The sequence below is a fragment of the Beta vulgaris genome, chromosome 6, assembly GCF_026745355.1.
Source record: "Beta vulgaris subsp. vulgaris cultivar EL10 chromosome 6, EL10.2, whole genome shotgun sequence".
Taxonomy (NCBI): Eukaryota; Viridiplantae; Streptophyta; class Magnoliopsida; order Caryophyllales; family Amaranthaceae; genus Beta; species Beta vulgaris.
Window position 1 is genome coordinate 5,380,118 of NC_079207.1, and position 22,297 is coordinate 5,402,414.

Below are 22,297 nucleotides of genomic sequence, written 5' to 3' on the forward strand. Positions count from 1 at the left end.
TTTGAAGATCTAATTTTACGCACAATGGTATTAATGAAAACGATATTATCATTTATTTGTAGATTATTTTTAGGGATGTAATAAGTGGAATGCGAAAAGTTTAAAGTTCAATCAAAATTTGTCAAATTGGATTGAAATTTTTTTGGACTGGACTCGAACTCAAATTTTCGAGTCTAAATATTTTCAGAATGGATTTGGACTCACCCCTTTAAAGTCCAGTCCAGTCCAAAAAAATCAATTTTGTTGATATCCTCAACTTATGACACCGATTAACATCTATGTTTTCGCTCTAAAAAATCAATTGATTTTCGTGGAACAAAACAACGATAACAATGCAAAATTAAGTAATCCAATAATCATATTCATCCACAGTTTGCCCAATATTTGGATATAGGATGATGAATTTGTTGGTTTCAATGTCATCGATTATTCCAAAAAAATTACTGGGTAGCTAAGAGCATAAATGTTTTGTGGCATATGTAAATGAGTTTTAAGTGAACTTGAACTTCATTTTTGGTGGGTCAAATTCAGGTTTCACTTCGAGTAATCACTAATATATTATTCACCACATATAATATAAGCTAAGAAATGCACGCCATGTAAGAACTTTCAAATAATTATTTATGACGATACACTTCAAAAGTGAGATTTCATACTCATCACTTGAAAGAAATTTGACGGCTTAACGCATAAATTTATGGAAACATATCAGGATAACAAAAACTAAATACCTTTCACAAAAAGAGAAAAACCAAATAGCTCATACATATTTTCCAACAAAAGATAAATGACATGACAAAAACAAATCCTTTGCACACCTTGCTTCAGTTCTTGGATCAACTTAAACAAGCAGAAACTAGCTAGAATCAACTTAATCCCCTGAACATCTTGGATGCAACATTTTGTTACCGATAAATTTTTTGAATGCACAGCTAATTTTCCATTTAGCACAATCACATCCCCCAAAATAAGAAAATAGATCAGCTCCAGAATTTTGCAGCCACGGTTTACGTCCGATTGAAACCAAGACACAGAATTGCATCAGTTTCACTGTTGGGGTCAGTGTGAACTAAAATCAACGCGATATCTAAATAATATTTTCTTTAAAAAAAAGAATAGTATCCGATAAAACTAATTCAGGAGGTCCGATTCCTTTTAACAATACATTATCAATGAGAAATGCACATTGTCTCAGTGCTAAAATAGCTGTCCATGGGACTACACGTTGTCAAGACGGATCAACTCTTCATGTCTATGCCAACATTAAGACCGCGACCTTCCCTTCCCAAGTGAAAAATACAAAGTCACCATTATATCAAAGCCAGATTACAAGCTAGTCTACCACCACTGTGATTGTAACATAGGAGTACTAGGCAAGAGCAATATAAAGACCTGCGACTGGACAAAGTTGTGATTGATCATTTCTTCTCCTCCTCACTTGGTGGCTTTTCTTCATCCTTCTTCTGAAAACCACATGTCATTTCATTTGGCAATTAGCAATTAAAAAGAAGAAAAACGTGTTTTTGCTTTTTATTTTTAATTTAAAGATGACTTGTAAGCATCCAACTGTGGATACTTGGTATCTCTCACATTGATTGGTACCATATACTACCTCTGTTTCAAATTAATAGTTACATTTACACATTTCACGCATGCCAATGCAGAACTTTGAAGACATAAATCTTTAGTTTTGTATTTGTAAAAATTATAAAAAGTACATATTAATAAAATACATACTAATACGAATCTAACAAGATCCCACATGACTGTTTTTATTCACGTATAAATCACAAACAGGGTCAAAGTGCAATTTGTGAATAGTGTAAAATGTCAAAGTGTAACTATTAATTTGAAACGGAGGTAGTATCTCTTTCAATTCGTACCCATATTTCTCACATAGACGGACTACATAATGACTCTGCATAAGTACCAATTGGAAGGGTTTTGGGAGTTAATTGATGTAACTGGAAGGGTTTGGGTTACTACATACATAGTGTGTGTACTACTTAGATCAATTAGTAACAATTAATGCAAGTTCCTCTTCTTTTCTGGTACCAATTGCAAGAGTTTCGGGTACCAGTATAGCTGTGTTACATACCAAATAGATATTTCAAAGATAAATGACAACTTTCTCATTTTTAACGACCACCAATAATATACTAGTATACTAATATAGCTCACCTCAGACTGACTGTGCATGGAAGCCAGCAAATCTTTCACTGAAGGGTCATTTGGGTCAACTCCAGGAAGCTGTCAAAAACAACACAAAATTTACCATGTACTGTCACCAAATACCCTAAACTGAAAGCAAAAGGTTAAAGTAAATATATAAAAAAAGCCAGCACCAAGAACTATACCTGGCAGAAGGTCGTGTTCATGTTGTGTACGTGTTTGTGTCATATATAAAAGGGTTGGAAAATCCTTGACACTAAACCAACCCATTAAATACATTTGCCGTGTCGTGTTGACCCATTTAACTAAACGCGTTGACATACTTAACACTAACCCACTTTCTTTGTGTCTATTCATGTCGTGTTATTATGTTAAGCTACTTTTAATAGTTTTAAACCAATATTCTAAACGAGTTGACAACCCTAATACTAACCCATTTTGTGTTTACTGTATACCAACTATATTTGTGTAGAAATTGTGTTAGACAGGTTCAAGTCTGTCACTTGCGTGTTGGAAGCCTCAACACTATCCAACATAGAAGTGTCATGCCGTGTTGACCTGTTTAACTATATGAATTGAAATCATAACCCACCCATTTTTTTCCGGTCTGGTCCATGTCGTGTTGCTGTGTCAAAACTAGTAATACAAGATTGAACATAAGCCTTTATCATAATTGTGTTCACAAAAGGTGGATTGAAGTAACATGAGTTCAAGTAACGTACCGAAGCAATTATTGACGAAACAAAGGACTGATCTGCCAACAAGTTACTCATATCTGTCTGACCTGACTGACTTGTTGACTCTTTTGCGCCTTCCTCCACAGAAAGCTGAAGAGCTGCATGCATGACACAAGGGGTAAGCACATAGGCCATAGCTCAATCAGATATGAAGGTTTTAACAGGAAAATCAAATTCATCATGATTCTGAGCATACATTTACATGCAAGGAAGAGGGAGCCTCAGATATTCTTATCAGACTTCTCAGCAGACATAAATTCTTCTTGGCCTTTCGGGATGTTTGGGTGGAAGGTTTCAAAGGAAACGTGATATTACTCTCAGTTCCTTGGTGTTGTCATGTCAAGCTACATTATATGATTATTTCAAAAAAAAATATTCCCCTATATGATCACTCCAAAAGCACTCTTTTTAGATATCCAGCTCCGTAGAATTTTAATTCCCCAATTTGAATTTTTGACACCTCAGCCTCAAATCACTATAAACCCATACTATGGGCCTGTTCTCTTCGGCATGAAACAACTGAAATGAACTGAATTGAATTGAATAGTGATATGTGAGAGTAAAAGTATTGTCCAGAGCTGAGCTGAACCGAACTGAAATGAAAATAAGTTGGGGAGAACAGGCCCTATCTCCACTTTCCCACCACCATCTCCACACAGTGCCAACAATCACCACTACTATAGCCTACCCTCTCCAAGTTGACAGCAATCAGGCACCCACTCTATGTCCATTGGCCCAAGAACACAGTCCTGCCATGCATAACCTAGACAACTTCCACAATCCACACCCTCTGCAAACCAAAACCAACCACCTCCATAGTATCCAGCTGCCCAATTAACTCACAGATGTCGAAAGAAAAATCTAATCTAAACATGAACAAGAGCGAGGTAAAGAGAGAGGAGGAGGAGCACTTCCTACTCCAAGTGAGCAGCAAGCCTGCAACAGCAAAGCTATTTGCCAGATTTCAGGTAATGGTGGTCAGAGGTGGTAGGAGTTTCTAAATTCCAAAACGGTGTTACCTCTATTGTTGAATTTAAAGATCCAATATTGGAAAGAGCCCAAATTAATAGACTCCCACATGCAAGTTGATGTGCATGTAATTGTAAGAACTAGCTACTGCATAATGTTATCATATTATATTATATAGGAAGTAAATAAGTAAACCAAACAAGTTCTTACAAGGAAAAGCGTCTCCGATAACAAAAACTTCACAGAATCTGCAACCATTCGTACAAAGTTTTACTATTTTTACTTCTGATTGCATGACAATTTTCAGAGACTTAGATTTCACCAGAGATGCCTATGTAACACTTTAGCACAAATCTCTAGTGAACTAGTGGATTTTAATATCAAAGCAAGTTAATAAGCATATCCATAGCTTTAATCCCCACTAACTGTCTCCCCCTACCACAACCAACCTCCACTCTCCTTCCTAAACCCCTTTCCCCACTCTTTCTCCTAAAAGGAAAAAAACCATAAAACCAAAGCCAGAGGGATTTTATACATGCAAACTTACTAGCTAAAGTGATACCATGCCATCCGTGTCGTCTCTCACATACCTCTCAAATATGGTTGATGTAACTAATATCTTTCTTGGTCTTCTCTTCCTAAGTTGCAATAATTTGAAATTGACAGGACCATAACTATAATAAAACTTATGCGAGTAGGAGAAAGAAGTTCAGGCGGGGAGATACCCAAGTATTCTGGAAAGTAATACAGTTCTTTTTTTCGAATCAAATTTATGAAGGTTTAACATTAAATGTTTATATAAAAAATCCAAAAATGTAAGCATACTGTGTTAATGATTACATAGTGCCAACATTATTTCAATAATTGCATACAGCCCAGTGCGTGATACAAGGCAATAATCCCGCAAAAGAAGGGGTGTGATACAGGGCATTACTCCGAAAAAAAGGTTCAAGGTCAGCAATATTTTACATCTAAAACCAATGCTCAAAACCCAGCCTTATTCTGCGTTCCCTTTCATCCTCCCTCCTCTCCAGATCTATTAATTAAATAAGTAATGGGCATCTTCTTCCACTTTACTTTCTTTACTTTCGTTCCATTGTCTCCTTCCTATTTTTTCCTTAGAATCTTACTCTAATTCCAGTGTAGTTTTATCTACTAGCCCTTTAATTTTTGTCACATCTATACAAAAGGCATCGTCAAACAGATTATCTGCAACCTGGAGCTCTTCTTTCATGAAAATCATGTCTCAAACAAGTAACCTATGCTATGGAAAGTAAGAGCTTAATCATCAATCTAATATAATCACACAACCTCGTATTTCAAAACAAAAGATTATAAAGCCTAATTATGTAATTTTAAAAGCCTTGCAGAAGTCTTTATCTGTAATAGTTCGAGATAAAAACAAGAAACTATTACAGTTTATTCTCTTACCGTAATTGCTTTCCAGAAATTCAATCAATTCGAGCTACTTTTTCACACTCTCAAAAAATTTCAAATCCATATAATTACATATGGCAATAGTTCTCTAGTCACTAGACTCTTAAGAAAATTGTAAGCCATGCAACAATATGAGGCATCGCCTCGGCCACACACTAGTTTCTTTAATTAACAGCGGAGAAACACTACCTAAATGGGTTAAATGGGTAACCATTTTAATAAAGGGGTCAGGATAGGAGTTTTTCGGCCCATGTAATAAAAGGGTCTAGGTTTTGGTCGAGACTTGTTCAACACTTCAACCCGTTTAGTATCAACCCGAATGTGAACCGACGTGACCTCAAAACCAGCCCTACACATGAACGTCATGTGCTTTATAACAGTTCTCGCACAAGATTATGGGGTTTCTTAAGCACAACAAAATTCGGACAAGGGTGCCTCTTTACGAATTTTTCGTACTTGGATGTGGGCAATTCAAAACAAACATTTAATAAAAACACCGAAGCTCAAGTATCAAGCATTACCATACAGTTATATCTAGCTCTCCAAGGAAATAACGTTATTCCCAAACACAAGTAGTTACAATCTTCCAGATAGCATGTAGCAAGATCATTGACTAATATCCCGACTATCCCCCATACCCACAACTCCAAATAATCTTTCTTCCATCTCCATGCCCTTTGTCATCGCAAAAAAAGTGGGTGTTTAGCATGATAAAAAAAAAAAAAAAAGAGAAATGATCATGGAATCCTTCTTGTTTTCATCATCAAATATGATGTGAAAAAATTCGATGCTAATCATTTCCCTTCCTCGATTTCTTCCTACTTCATTGATTCTTTAACCATACTTGACTCTTATCTACTTCATTAATTCATTTCCGATCCTCGATGCTAATCTACTTCATTGACTCTGATTCCCAGCTTCGATTCCTATCTTAATTCCATTCTTCTCCCCATTGGTGAACCAAATTACACATTCCTTTGTCCTCTCAACAGCCAATTGCAAATAGTAGTTTGTTTGACATAACTAACTAAACAATCTATCCTCCCCCAAAAGTTAATAACACAGGGTCAATAATTTACACAAGGCGAGAATTTAGTTTGACAACTGCAGCAGGGATGCATGTTCACTTAGAGAGCCAGAAGAAGGAAAGTCTATATTAATCTAATCTGCTTAATGACGTTTTGGTTTATATCTAATTGCATAGACTATTAATGTGTGAACTTATCGATGGAGTTGCTAAACACACTAAATGTTCCCTGCCTAAAGGCGAAAGAACTATTTCCATGCCTCTGCTGGATACTTCAATTGGATAGATAGGGACAAACAAGGCTGAGACTCACAGTAGCGAAGCTTACAATGTATGCAACCTAATAAAGAAAGCAAAACTAACCTAGTTGCAAGTCCTGATCTTCAACAGCTGCTTCCGACATATCTGTATCCCGCACAGTCGTAGTAGAGGCAGGTTCATCCATTGACATTGCCAGTGCCTGCTGCAGCAGGGCATTCTCATCGTCCTGTAGAACTCATGCATTAGCCATTAAACATAACAAATAAAACATAAGGTCCGGTAATAATGAACATACTATAAATAATACTCGCTAGAGGCACATAAATTGAGTTTCAAAGCAATAGCTAAACAAATTTTCCAGGAAACTTCTTGTAATAATAAAGGTATTCCCTTCCGTAATCCATGAGCTGACTAAATGTCCCCCTTACATAAAAGTTGTAGACTCGCATTTTGCTGGCATTCTGTTTTAGTTTTAAGAATGCAACTACTGTTTGATCCTAGAGATGAGACAACTTAATTGTACGAAATACAACTATACCAAATTAAGAGAGAAAAGCCAAAAAAAAAAAAAAGGTTACAGCCTAAGGTCTAGGATAAATGCCGCCACAACCACATACCTCTGTCATGTCATTTTTCTTATCAGCTTCTGAGCTTGCAGCATGGCTGCTTTCCCCCATAGTTGTGTCTTGCGAGGTTTGCTCCCCTCCTTGTCCAGCTGCTTCTTCAGCAGCCCTTTTTGCAGCTGCTTCTTGCCTTGCCCTCTCTTCTTCCATTGAGACTCTGAGAGCAAGAGCAAGCTCAGGATCCAAATTTGGATCCACACCAAAATCAAATCCAGAAACACCACCAGCTGCAGCTGCTGCAGCAGCAGCAGCAAACCCACTTCCTCCTTCCCCATCTCCAGTAAATATGGGAGTACTATCACAAGACAAGTTCATGAATCAGAGCATATTAGTAACCTACACAACCAAGTCAAGTAGACAGAACTCAGTCTCTGACAATGCCATCAATCACTTACCTAATGAGCACATCAGACAGGGCACTGGCACCTGGTGGCACATGGACAATATGGCTGGTTTCATTATTATTTACTGCAGTAACTAAGGCCTCAAGTTTCTCTGACTTGCCTTCCCCATCTTCACCAAAATCAACAACATCAAGTGCCACGCTGTTCTTTTTCAACTTCCTCCCAATCATCTCCAACACTTTCTTTTCATATTTAACGGGGCTGACAACAGATAATATGATTAACAAGATGTAAACTTATACATCAAACAAAGAAATATATGCAGATGAAAAATATCAACCTTCCAGCAAATACAATAATTCTTTGTTGCTGTTTTTTGTTTTGACGATGTTTAAGAGCCAACTGAGCAATCTGGATTCCAGCTGCCAAGTTCATTTCACCGCCTACTTCCAACCCTGGCACCAACGCAAGAGTATTTATGTCAAGAAGCTTCCCAAAGAGAAAGTAGAGAAATATAAAAGGAATATAACTATCCACCCGTTGTCATGTTACCAGTCCAACTTTTCAAAAGACGATGGAAAGCCCCAAAAAAAAAAAGACTTCGTATCCATGGGGATATGGACCATTTCCTATCTAGAAATCGGCAATGGGCTTTTTAGAGCATTATTCTATGACCTAATATACCATCATGAATGAAACATAGAAAGAAAATCTGACTACATCGCCATTTCAAATCTATGTCTTTCCTTTCCTTCTACCTTCACCAAAAAGAACATGCACTTACCTTGAAGGCTTGTACCCAGTTTCAATGGATCCCTACCTTACCCCCACAACCTCTAACCTTAACCATGACTGTCAAAAAGCTATAGGACATAAATTTAGCAGCATTTCATCCAAAGGTAAGGAAATAAAATAGAAATTGCATTGAACTCCGCTTACCCTATCTAATGGCCACTAAAGTTTATCCAGACGAGAAGCATTGTCGTATTCCACATAAAGAATAGTTTTAGCTACGCCTAAACGACTAAAGCCTTTCAACCCATTAATTTCTTCTGGCATTAAACTCCACCAAACTACATGTACAATGAAAAAACTCTTAGGCCAGCAAAAGTAGCTGCTACATAAGTTAAAGAGAAGCTATATGCTTAACTATTTATTTCATATTTATACACATCATCGAAATCCAATGAAATGAGCAACTAAGAATCAAATCATCAAATCACAAAAAATCAGTAGAAGAAAAACTAACCATGCATACAAGCCAATATCTTTCCAAGGTCACTAGTGGGCGTGACCAAAACACGTACACCTTTTCCAGCCATGGTCAGAATTCCGACAGTATTTTCCGGATTCGACTGCTCGAAATCAATTTTAAAACATCAAAATCCATCAATACTATAAACAACTAACTGCCCAATCACAATAATTAACTCCAAAGATAACAAATTACAGCACAATATCGTAAATTAGGGTTTTTCGAAAATTGAAGAGAGAGAAAGAGACCGACCTGGGTCTTAGCGCCGCAAATGAGATTTACAGCGTCAGAAAGAGCTTGAAATCTGTTAGGTGAGTAATCGCCATTGCGCATCCACTCCGAATTATCGATGCAGATCATAGTCGCCTGAAATTGAAATCAAGAACAAAAAAAGGGGGAAAAAGAATGTTAGTGATTAAAAACCCTAATTTGGAACTCCTTTTTCAAGGGAATTCGATTTAAATTGAGTAGTAGGGAAACCTCGAGCACCATGGTGGAGAAATGGAGAGAGAATCAGGATCGAACGATCGAAGACGTGATTTTGCAGTGGAGAAGACGGCGAGGATTCTGCGAGATGAACAAGATGAAGCACTAGAACACAAAGTGCCTTGTGGGAGAGGCAAAGATTTATAATCTATACTTCCTCACTAACATAATAATTACAACAAATACATATTTTATACGTCACACAAAGTTGAGGTGGTGGACCAGTAACATCGCTTCCCGTCTTATATTACGAAAGTCTACTTCATAGGACTCAAATGAGTCCTCTTCATCGTAATTATTATTCTTATAAAGCACCAAATACAAAACTCATCCTAAACAAAAATAAACAAACTACTTTTTCTTAATTAATGTTTTGATCTTGTCCATTCCAATTTACGGTTGGGTTTTCTCGAACCTAAAATGGTTAGGTCCAATTCAAGGCCGAGGTGGGTCACGTTTGACCCACTAGTTTTATTTTCCGTAAATGAAAATACGTTTTGATTTATAAATTTTAATTGTATATGCACTAGCATTTACAATAAATAATTTTTCATGTCGTCCATATACACTAGTGTTTCTATGATTGGGCCGAGGATGACGTATTTTTATGCATTTTCTCGACTAGTTTGATGGGCCGGTGTAGGATTGAGTACGATTTACAGTCTACTTTAAGGCTTAGTGCGGTTCGCTATTCGGTTCAGGGTCAGGCCAATTTCCTAATTCATTATTTTGGCCCACGAGAACACTTAATAAGACAATTTAAAATATATTAGATTTGTGCTTGGGAACTGTATAAAGGCGAGTATAAAGAAAAATTGTAACTAAAGTAGGTCATACATGAATCATTCTCGACTTTTCTTTGATGTAACTCTATTATATAAGTGTGGGGGTATGGTGTCCCCTATAAAAAGTCTAATATATCCTTGATGAATTTAGATTGTCATATGTTATTTTTTCTTCTTCCTACTTGCCATATATATTGAACAAGTTAACAATGAAATTGAATTTGAAATTTTACTTAAGTATTGAATTAAGAAAAATGATTTTCTTTTCTTACATATATATGTGTGAAAAAATCCGAAAAAAAATAAATTTACAACATAACTTGATTGACACAATTAGAAGAAAAAAAAATAGAAACTTGCATTTCATATTAATAATTATACTAATAATATTTTAAAAACCTAAATGTTGATTATTATTCGATAATCTTTATTCGATAAATTAACCTCTGTCACTTGTTAATCTTCAACAATTGAACATGATATACAAATTCTTCCATTTTATTTTATTTTTGCACAACCTTTCTTCTACATATTTTCTTCTCCCAATATTATATTTGAATAATGATGAACAAACAACTAAAAGACTAACGAAACATTAATTTAAGGAAAATACTCCCTCCCTTCTCTTTTGCTCTTCCTATTTGGAATTAGGGGAGGAACCAATGCAATATTAAATGTTTAGCTAGATTTCATATTTGAAAAAAGAGAAAAAACAATTTAAAAATTCGGATTCCACTTTGAGAAGAGAGAAAAAATAAAAATATCTTATTTTTATTATTAGGGTTTTTCTACATTATGCCCTCGTGTTTTTTCATTTTCTACGTTGTACCCCATCTTTCTAGAATTTCTACACTGTGCCCTTGTGTTATCTATTTTTAATACAAAATGCCATTGCCGTTAAGTGGTTGTTATGTGTCCCGTTAGTGAAATTAATAATGATTAATTAATTAAATTAATTTGAGTAGATGTTAAAAAAAAAAAATGAGAGGGAAACTTTCCCACCAAAAAAACTAGGGTTTGACTCCCTTTAATTATTAAGTTCTTTCCCCCACCCAAATCTTAATCTTCTTCCTTTTCTCTTTGAAGCTCCTCTCCATCATCAACAATGTTGTAATTTTTTGAAATATACTTAAGGAGAAGGATTTCACTTCAATTTCCGCAACTGAGTTCAAGAATTTTGCGCTTAAAAGACTCCACCTTTAGCTAGGGTTCTTCAAAATTCAACCGCCATCATCTTTGTTGTTCAATTGCGCAAAATAGGGTAAATTTTTTGCTCTTGGATTCTGTTTTTGGGACAAAGTGCGAAGAAGAGGGAGTAAGGAAGTTGAATGATCAATACAGGAGAGTGAGGAGGGGTATTTTCTTTTTTTTTTTTTGGTTCGAAAAAATTATAAAATTGACGGTAGGTGACATATTCAATGCCAAACCTAATGTCCGTTATTAATAAGCCCTCATTAATGGCATTTTGTATTAAAAATAGATAACACAATGGTACAGTATAGAAATTCCAGAAAGTTGGGGTACAACGTAGAAAATGAAAAAACACATGGGCATAATGTAGAAAAACCCTTATTATTATTAGAACTTAGAAGAGGAATAAGCATTTATAAATCAACAAAAATAAAAGTTGTATTTTTTTTTTATCCATATGAGCCACAAAGGCAGTACAAAGTATAAAGAAGGGGAGGGGGTTTCGAACCTGTGACCTAGGTCACAGCACCTCAATCTTAACCACTAGGCCAAGACATCCTTGGTTAAATAAAAGTTGTATTAATAGCATTCTAATTCCAAGATTAGAAGAGAGATAAAATATCTCATCCTCATCTTCTACCTCTGACCTCTCCACCACCACCACCTCCAATGCACCCCCAACGGCGTCATCTGCCCACCGACTTAACCGCATCCCCCTTGTCTCCTGGCAGTTGCTCTGCTAGCTATTGTGCAATATATGAATTGTGGGAATACTTTGTACAACAAGTTACAAGGAGAGTGAAGATATTAATTAAAATATTAAATAAGGTGGTCCAAAGACCTTGTAAAGAAGGGACACGATTGGTATAAAAGAAATTGTGTTAGGTTATTTTTTTCCAAAATGTAGGGTTTAGATGGGAAGATTTAAAACAAGAACAAAATGAAATTTCTTAATGAGGAATACAGGAAGAACAAAAGAAAATATAGGGAGTATATTAAAATAACAAATAAACATTTTTTTAGAGGACCAAAAAAAAACTATAAATGTGTGTTCGAATTATTTTTTTGTAACATTAATGAATGACTTAATCGAGAGAAAAAATGTTAATATGACAAGCAAACATAGTATGTAAAAGATGATAGTTTCCTTTAATCAATCTTCCTTCACTCATAATTGTTTAAATGTGTGTCAAAATTGGGTCTGTTATGGTGGTGCTCCGATCCACCCCTTTTTCACCCATTCATCTATTTGTCTAATATATGACATATTAACTATTAATTTAATATGGATTATGGAAAGTTAAGAAAAAAAATTGTAATCCTAAATTGTTACAAGATCATGTTTATAAAATCACATTTCTTTTTTTCCTTATTTATAAAATAATTAACTCTTAAAAAAAGATATATTTTTTGATAAAATAATCTCACCTTTTAATTACTAAATTCACTTGATGCACCTGAGAATGAAGAATGGATTATACATGCAGGTAGCTAGCGAATGAATTTGGTGGAGCAAATGAACACGAATGAGGATAATAACCAAATTAAACTTGATCCACAAATAAGTATGACTTTTTGTCCTCCACTAAACTTAAGTAAAATCAATAGAATTTTTATCAAACTTTGTATAACTAAAAGGTGTCATGTAAAAACAGAAGAAATGAACATGACTTTTATGATCTCTTCAAGAACCTGACATATATTTTGTCAAGATACAACATTGTCCATACATATGAATTAATATCAAGGATAGGAAACATAATGAACATCATCTCTATCCTCCTCCTCTTCCTCTTCCTCTTCCTCGTCTTCCTCATCTTCCTCGTAATAATTATCACTACTTGTATCACTATCATAGTAAACCCTTCCTGTGTCCACAAGATGTGGTTGTCGCGGGGTAAACAACTCTCTTATTTCTCCGTATTCCACTAGTGATAATCGCCTCCTTGATCCTCCATTTCTCCAAGATGTTCCTCCGCCAATATTAATAATATCATTGTTACTTCCATTATTGTTGAAATCATCTTGTCCGACATCTCGAATCAAGGGCATGGATGTTGTAGAAGTAAGTCTCACATTATTAGGGTTATTATTTTGCCTTGTCTTCACTCTTTTCTTCCATCCATGTAGCGATTTTCTTACACCTTCAGGGATAACCGCTTTCTTAAATTTTGATCCCATCTGAGATGTCATCAGAATAAAGAAAAAGAATTACGTAAAAGTCATTTTACAAACATAACCCTTATATAAACTTATTAGTTCTTATTTAAACCTTTTACGTAAAAGATTACCTCTGTGATTATGACATAGAGGGGGAATGTAATGTAGCTGCACCATACTTGAGAGATTAGCCTACATCAATATTAAACTCAACATTAGTTTTTTCATGTATATATATAATTTTATCATACAAATTTTTTCGTAAGGCCTTATTGGTTACAATTTTGTAACCATCCCCCTTCTAATTTATTTTTGTTAAAAGATATGATACTTTTCTCTCAAAGCATATGCCTTTTACTTGGATTCCAAGCTAAAAATCATGTTTTCGACCGTGATCTCTTCCTTCTCCTTCCCCCTTTGTGCGCGGAAGTCTCACATATTTCCGACACACACATAAGGGAGAAAAAAATGAGAGTTGATGATCCAAAATTTGACTTTTTGGTTGAAATCCAGTAACAAAGTACTTATTAATAAAAAAAAAAACATTGTTTAACTATTATAGTCCACATTTGGTAGAGAAGTCATTATTTACCCAAATGTTAATCGAATCGCTATGAAGCTTTTGTTGTCCATAAAACAAGAAGTTCCATTAATTTCCCACTGCGGAAGAAAAACAATAGTTACTATAATCAACTGAAAAGCAGAAAGACTAAGGCCTTGTTTGGTTGACAAAACAAATCATGGAAAGTGTAAATTCCTAGGAAGTAGAAATATATGAAGTTGTTTGGTTGGCAAAACCATGGGAATTTCCACTTCCTAGGAAGTTCTACTTCCTCCAACAATGGAGGAAGTTACTTACCTAGGTTCCCCTAGGTAAGTAGAGCTTCTCATAAGAAGTTCTACTTCCTATTATCAACCAAACACAAGTTTACACTTCTTAGGAATTTCAAATACATGGAAAAAATAACTTCCTAGGAAGTATGACTTCCTATATACAACCAAAGTACCAAACAAGGCCTAAGAACATCGATATTGATTTATGAATCAACTACATACTTACCAATGACCATAAGAACATTGCCATCTCAAATGCATTCTGTTTGTATTAAACAAACAAATAAATATCATAAAATAAAAGTTTGAGGCAATAATTTGAAATATGAATTCACTAAAAATGGTTCATTTTCCTTAATTTTGCTTACTTGGAAAGATATGAATTGTATGAACCAAAGTAAAAGCCTAGGCTTTCCAAACCAAAAGAGCTCATCCCTTAATTTAACTTTAAACTCTTGGGTTTTGACATGAGAATGTGAATCCATGATCTCTACTGCGAGCTTCACCACTACGCGATGTAGCTTTGTACCGATTATAATTATTATCTTCCACATAAATAGACATAAACACAAGTAATTTAGCTGAAAAATAACGTTGATTTTTCTCGTAGAGAAACACTTTTTTTTTTACATCAAGGAAACATACAAAGAAAAACAGTTGGTGACCTCAGAAATGAACAACTTACAGTAGCAGGAGCAAAGGAAAGCCAGAAGTAGAGATGAGTACCTGAGAAAGAATTATACATCTATATTGTTAATGTTTTGAGAATCAATGACTCGATCAAGAGTAGACATGATGTACCGGATCGATGGGAGGGGTGAGGTTGGTGTGCAGTTTGATGGTAAACAATAGGGGTGAAAGTTATTCGGATAAAATCCAAAATTGAATCCAATCCAATATGAATTAGTAATTCGAATTGTGTTCGGATTGGATTCGGATTGTAATTTTTTGAAAAAATGGATTTTTGGATCGGATTGGATTGAGGGGAGTTGGATCCAAAAATCCAATTTAACCAAATAGTAATATGCCTTGTATTATGTATCTCGATTGGACTTAAGTGCTTAATTGAATTTTTTTCTTAAAAAGACCTAGTCCATATCCCAGTTGGCGTAGCAATTCAACCCTTTCCCTAAAACTCTAATACCACTTAATTTCTCATCTCCTATATCACTAGGCTGTTGTTGTGCTTAATTTATTTCATCGAAAAATTAGAGTTTTAAAAAATAGGATTTTGTTTGGATCGGATTGGATTAGACCTTAATCCAAACCGTACACCAAACTTTCACCCCTAGTAAAAAGGTTAGAATCGTTAGATTTCAAGGATACTCGCCTTAATCCAAATGTGCAATTCTGATAACTCTGTTATTATTATTATTGTTATCGTTAGATAATTTTTTTCAACATAAAATTAAGGGGGCTCATTTGAGGGGATAAGGGGATTTTCTCAAATAAATCTTATGAGGTTTGATCCCTAGATCTCAAGAATACAAAATGAAAAGTGATGTTACTACTCCACTGCCTCAACCTGATATAAAGTAAAAGAATTGCTGTTGAGATATTACCATGAAAATCAAGGAAAATGCAAAATATGGCATAAATCCAAAGAGGCAAGCTGCAGGAGAAAATTAAAAACAAAGTCATGGCACTTAAAAACTTTGATTAAAGACTAAATTGCATCTGTGCATGTAAAGATACAGTACCTTATACCAACAATATCCCGGAATTCTTCATCCATACTTCTAAGCATATAATTGAGAAAATCATAGGACAATGGAAGTTGGTGAGTCTGTTGTTTTCAACATTATAGAGTTAATTAGCTTAGTAGAATTTAATTAATTACTTCTCCCATTTATATTGAATAATGTTTCTCTTGGGACATTTAAAAGTACTTACAGTAAGAAACCCAAATCGGAGAGCAGTGTAATCAAACTTGTTAATGGAACTCCAGAATTGACGGCTGAAACAAAGCTATAGACTGAGATAATTCTAGTCTTCTAGATATGAAAGAAGAAAACAACACAACAAGTACAATTGATTAAACAAATTTGGATGATTACATTGTCAATATATCAAAAGAATTTGTTGCTCAAATTCATTATTCTTCAAACGGGCAATGTTACATCTACCCGGTGGGAAGTTAACCCACTAGAAATAGAGCATTAAAAAACTATTTGCACTAATGAGTTGGATCCCACTATTTATTTATTTCTATTAGTAGTGGGTTGTTGACCCACTGGGTGGATAAAGTTTTTTCCTCTTCAAACTCATCATTTTACTTTAAATAATGTGTCAAATTTTGGACACTCAAACATAGGTAGGGATAGTTTGACATTTCATTTTGGATTAAAATCATACTTTATAGGTAAAATTAGTCTAAACACCTTGAATTATAGCTTGGGTGCACCCAACACTACCAACTATGACTAGTAGCCTAAACACCACCAACTACAGGGTGGGGTACAATCTGTACCATAAAAACCCACCGTCTTCGGCAATATATTAGGTTTCCGACCTCATTTATGGTACGGAATGCACCCCACTCCATAGACCATAATTGGTGGTGTTTAGGCTACTAGTCGTAGTTGTTGGTGTTGGTTGCACTCGAGCTATAGTTCAAGGTGTTGAGGACAATCTACTTTATATATTTATAAAATAGATAAGTCGAACTCTTGGATCAAACCGATAGGATGACCAGAGTCCGAGTAACAAAGCATAGAAGATTAGAGGTCATGATAAGATTAGAGTAATTATAAAATGAAAAAATCATATAGCTATTGAGTCATCTTACCAGCCAAACAAGCACTTTATGCTGACTCCATGGATGTGATGCATGGTGAGCAACAAAGGTAGACAACCGCTTCAGCTTCGTCTGGTCTATTTCAGAAAGTTTAACATAACTTAATTTATCGAACTAAGTGTTAATTCACAGCTTAACTTTAAAATTAGAAAACTAAATGCAATCATAATTCATTAATACAATGTCTCAAGTGAAGATAATTAAACTTTTAGACCTTGTGATGAGGTTTCTAAAGAAGAGGTTTGTGAAGCCAATAATTTCGCTTCATCTTCCCATATCCTCCAACTATAAATCTTCAAGTAAAGAGGATGGAAAAACTAAAGTCATCTTCACTAAAAAAAAAAAAAATTACGCCAAAATTTATTACAAGGTAAATGAACAAATAAAAAAATTGATCCAACCTTAATTACAGATAATGCAATGGCCAAAGAACTGTAAGTAACATGAGTCACACCAAGAACAAATAACAAGCGATGAAGCTGCTCGAGACTTTCGTATGATGCAAAAGACTCGTAGCCCTGTATGCAAAAGATGTTATAACAAATAATAAGACACAGTTTATATTTTCGGTTCAGTAGGGTTCTTCTCCTTGTAACATTAAAAAAAAAAAAGATCACGTTCCATTTATTAAACAATTACCTTATCACAATATCTGTGTGGTGCATGATCTTGTTGTTCAAGAAGTGCCTCCTTGGAGTTATTAGAATTAATTGCATGTTGATTAGCCACCAGAATTTGAGTTGATGTAGTTTCTGGTATACATGGGTAGAACCTAGTGCTAAACAATGATGATTTTACACAAATCTTGGCAACAAGAATACTCCAGTGGCCCATCAAAAGTGACAGTACCCCAAATACTATAAGCTCTACAAACATAAACCAAGTGTCAAATTCCTGAAATGCAATTTTATTTTTATATTGGCTCAAAAGCGCTAATATAATCACTACTTCCGTTGTTAAATAATAGTTACACTTACACTTTTTACGCAGTTCAATGCACTATTTTGAACCTTTAAATCTATCTGACGAATTAAATAAGACCTCACATGAATATATTCTCTCTTAACCATAAATCACAAATGATAGTCAAAGACTCAAAGGAAAATTTGTGAATAGTGTCAAAAGTGAAAGTGTAACTATCAAAAAGAAACCGAGGTAGTATATACCAAACAAAGAAAAATGAAACTTCGAAATGGATATAATTTGTAAAAAGAAAAATCGAATTCAAAATATTTTTCCACATATATAACTTTATAACAAATATCTTTATTATATTAAAGAAGAGGGGGAGACACAAAAAAAACCAACAAAACTAACTAATTAGAAACAGAAAAACACAACACATAAAATAAGTAGAATTCAATGATAATTTTTCTTTTCTAAAAAAATAGAAAAAAATGTATACATCGTCCATTATAGAACTGCAACTCTGCAATGCAATTTTTTCCGATATTGCATTATCTACCATCAACAATTACCTCAATTTATTAGATGTTGTAACTATACAATTAATTTAACTTTTACATGCTTTAGCACGCGTCGCATACATATCATCATATTAGTTACTCCAATAAAGCAATTGCATTAACTAAAAAAGATCACAAAAGAAGAAAATTAAAATCAAGGTTTGAGATTTGAGAACTCCAAATACATGAACCACCTTCCTTAATTTTGTAAAGAGCAGCCACCAACGGTTTCCTCTTCCTCTTATGAGTCTTATCTAACCACTGAACAACAAAACATTAATCCATAATAATATAAGGAAAAACCCAAGATAAAGAAATACAAAAGTGAGAAAATAAATTGGAGAAACATAATATACTCTATAATAAAGTATTGTTTGACGTAAAACAGATAGTGGATTTGTTTCCGTCTGTTGTTGAATCTGTTTCACGACTCGATAGAGAATTTGAAATAAGAGTATTTATTTCGTCAAATTATAAAAAATCATATTAAAAGAAAATAATAACCTGGCCAAATGATTCTACAGATTTGGTGAAGAGGAAGACAGATGCAACCATAAGAGATATGACAGTAGCGACTGCCCATGTTGGAGTTTCAGTTAATGAACGTCCTTCCTCCATTGTTATTATTTCTAGATGCTAAGATCAAAATCTTTGTTTATGAAATATAAGATTCAAAAAAATGCTAATTTCTTTGCACAAATTTTTTGAAGGAACAAAAAAAACTATTAGTGAGTTCTGACTAATTCTTGTTTCTTTTTCTTCGCTTAGGTAGTTTTCAATTACTATAAGGGGGCGTTTGGTGTGAGGGTTTCAAGAAAGGGAAAGGGAATTGAGTTCCTTGTTTTCCTTTTGTGAGTGTTTGGTTAGTGTGTTTTTTTAAACCCTTTACCCCTTTTTCTTATTAGGATTATCCTCCTTTCCCTTAGATTGATTCTCCACCACCCCCAAGGTTTGGGATTACCCCATATCCCTCTACCATATTATTATTATTATTATTATTATTATTATTATTATTATTATTATTATTATTATTATTATTATTATTATTTGTCAAAAGGGACCTTAGAATTTTTTGTTTTTGCGAGAAGGGACCTTAAAAAAAAAGTTGGCATTTAAAGGCCAAACAGCGAAAAATATTGTGACGAAGGACCTTACCACCGGTTTACGACGTTGACCAATCTTTTCGGGCATTGACTTGCCTCAATTTCTAAATGGCACTCCTATTCTAATTTTTCCCTCTTTTTTTGCCCTACTTTGACAAATTTTTTCCTCCTAATTTCCTTTACTTATATCTGCTTCTTTGTACCCCGATTGCAACAAAATTTAAACCATAACTATTGATCAAATTTAATACCACAAATTCTAGAATTGACAACGAAAATAAAATGCGAAATTACCTTGATTTTTGGATTATTTTGTAGTTGGGAATCCTCCTTCTTGCTCTGCTACGCTGCTTTGCTCTGCTTTTCCACATTTTCGAACAGTTTTGTGTTAGTGCAATGAAGAGATTAAAGATGAAAACTTTAATAAAGGATAGTACAGTGAACTTAACAGTTGCAATTAATCAGTTGGATGGCTTTCAATATTCAGCAGCACACCATCATTAATGGTGGTTTTCAAATTTTGGAGAGAGAAAGAGAGAGGGAGAAATAAAGGAGTTCAAGTGATAGGGAGTTGGGTCTGTTTTTGGTATTTAGATGGAGTGCAATTATAAAGTTAGGGAGTGTCATTTAGCAATTGAGGCAAGTCGATGCCTGAAAAGATTGGTCAACGTCGAAAACCGGTGGTAAGGTCCTTCGTCACAATATTTTTTGCTATTTGGCCTTTAAATGCCAACTTTTTTTTTAAAGGTCCCTTCTCGCAAAAACAAAAAATTCTAAGGTCCCTTTTGGCAAATTATCCTTATTATTATAGTAATTATTATTATTATTATTATTATTGTTATTATTATTATTATTATTATTATTATTATTATTATTATTATTTAATAATAATTATTATTTTGTTATTATTACTATTATTATCATTATTATTTGATATTATTAATAATATTACTATTTGTTATTTGTTATTTATTATTATTATATATTATTATTATTTATTATTTTAATTATTATTATTTTAATTATTTTAATTATTATTATAATTATTTTATTATTTTAATTATTATTATAATTATTTTATTATTTTAATTATTATTACCATATTATTATTATTATTATTGTTATTATTGTTATTATTATTATTTTGTTATTTTATTATTATTTTATTATTATTTATTATTATTATTATTATTTATTATTTAATTTTTATTACTATTATCATTATTATTTGATATTATTAATAATATTAATATTTTTTATTTATTATTATTATATTATTTATTATTTTAATTATTATTATATTATTTATTATTTTAATTATTATTATAATTTTTTTTATTTTAATTATTATTATAATTTTTTTATTTTAATTATTAATATAATTATTTTATTATATTAATTATTATTATAATTATTTTATTAATATTATTTGTTATTATTATTATTATTACCAAACGCCCCCTAAATATGATAGCGCAGTACATTTATTCTTCTCTAGGGGAAAATATGAATATAAGAAATGAGGAAAAATAAGAAAAGTATGACTTTCTTAAATTTTAAATTTTTTTATGCTTAAATTTAAGAAAATTTGATGGTATTAGACTGATTCTAAGGAGAAATTAGATGTCTTATTAACTTGCTAAAAATAGAAAATTTATTAAATTAGATAGAATAAAGGGTAAGTCTACCACATTTTTTGGCATAAAAAGGTCATTGTTTAAATTAAAGGAGTTATTGTTACTCAAGTGATCCCTTTAGATCACAGAGTTATCCATGTCTCATTATAAACTATGGTGAATCGATCATATATGAGAATTCGTAAAATAGAAATTACTGTCTTAGCTTATTAACTATATAAAAATTGAATTTTGTTTGTGTCTTGTGCAGAAAATGTATAGCATCACACCAATTATGATATTCCAACATCAATTTGCATGATGGTCTTATTAGCACTAACTTTATATGCACGCGATGCGTGCGAAAGGGAATATGATGCTCAATGAATAAACATGTATGGAAATTATTTACAAAGTTTACTGTATTTTTTTCTTTTAATTTTTTTAGAAAACCAATAAATAAATTAGAGAAATTACAATTGAATTTTGTTGTCAAGGATATGATCGTAAAAAAGAGTGGGCACCAAGTTTTTTCCCCTCTTCCCTTATATCATAGAGATGATGAAATAGAATATATTAACTCTTTTTATCCAACTAACTCAATACGAGTTTCGTGCAATACACAAGATGTTAATTAAGAACTTCCCCATCAAAGTCAAACACCTACTTTGAGGGATAGGTACTCCAAACCTATGCCATGTTTGCTCGACTTCAGTTGTAGATGCACAACATCTATACCGCTTTTGTTCACTCGCCTCAATCGGGTGTCTGACTCACAAGTCAATTTGGAATTATTTCCATTGTGAATGAACGCGTTTCACCTCGTGAATGGATAATTGCTTGGCTACTCAATTTTTGCAAGGACGAATATGAAGGTGCCTGCCTCCCTAACTTCATTGCAACACTATAGCGCATCCGGAGCAACACAAGATCTTCCACCAAGATAGAGCCGTCATTCAGAATATCCTTCATTCAGGATTAAGACACCTCTTTTTCCGCCAAGCTTATTGATCGCAAATATCAGAATCCATCTC

General features: G+C 33.5%; 2 protein-coding genes across 3 annotated transcripts; both read right to left on the reverse strand.

The window, feature by feature from the left end:
- Positions 1-1,126: 1,126 nt before the first annotated feature.
- LOC104895180 (26S proteasome non-ATPase regulatory subunit 4 homolog) lies at positions 1,127-9,478 on the reverse strand. Of its 2 annotated transcripts, none has more exons than XM_010681612.4 (10): positions 9,315-9,478; positions 9,078-9,191; positions 8,820-8,925; positions 7,911-8,025; positions 7,622-7,831; positions 7,221-7,521; positions 6,706-6,829; positions 2,895-3,007; positions 2,182-2,250; positions 1,127-1,463 (listed from the first exon to the last, which is right to left on the reverse strand). In XM_010681612.4, the coding sequence occupies exons 1-10, from the start codon at positions 9,315-9,317 to the stop codon at positions 1,419-1,421; spliced, it is 1,200 nt and encodes a 399-aa protein (XP_010679914.1). In that variant the 5' UTR covers positions 9,318-9,478; the 3' UTR covers positions 1,127-1,418. The 2 variants fall into 2 exon arrangements, with proteins under 2 accessions (XP_010679914.1, XP_010679913.1); XM_010681611.4 differs by having other exon boundaries at positions 9,306-9,478.
- A 3,552-nt stretch (positions 9,479-13,030) lies between these two features.
- LOC104895314 (MLO-like protein 4) lies at positions 13,031-19,162 on the reverse strand. Its single transcript, XM_057395531.1, has 15 exons — positions 19,049-19,162; positions 18,739-18,805; positions 17,718-17,944; positions 17,480-17,596; positions 17,293-17,371; positions 17,070-17,155; positions 16,175-16,249; positions 15,982-16,067; positions 15,844-15,893; positions 14,967-15,007; positions 14,650-14,826; positions 14,508-14,543; positions 14,040-14,107; positions 13,579-13,639; positions 13,031-13,468 (listed from the first exon to the last, which is right to left on the reverse strand). Exons 1-15 carry the CDS (start codon positions 19,160-19,162, stop codon positions 13,031-13,033), a joined length of 1,722 nt encoding a protein of 573 aa, XP_057251514.1.
- Positions 19,163-22,297: the final 3,135 nt, after the last annotated feature.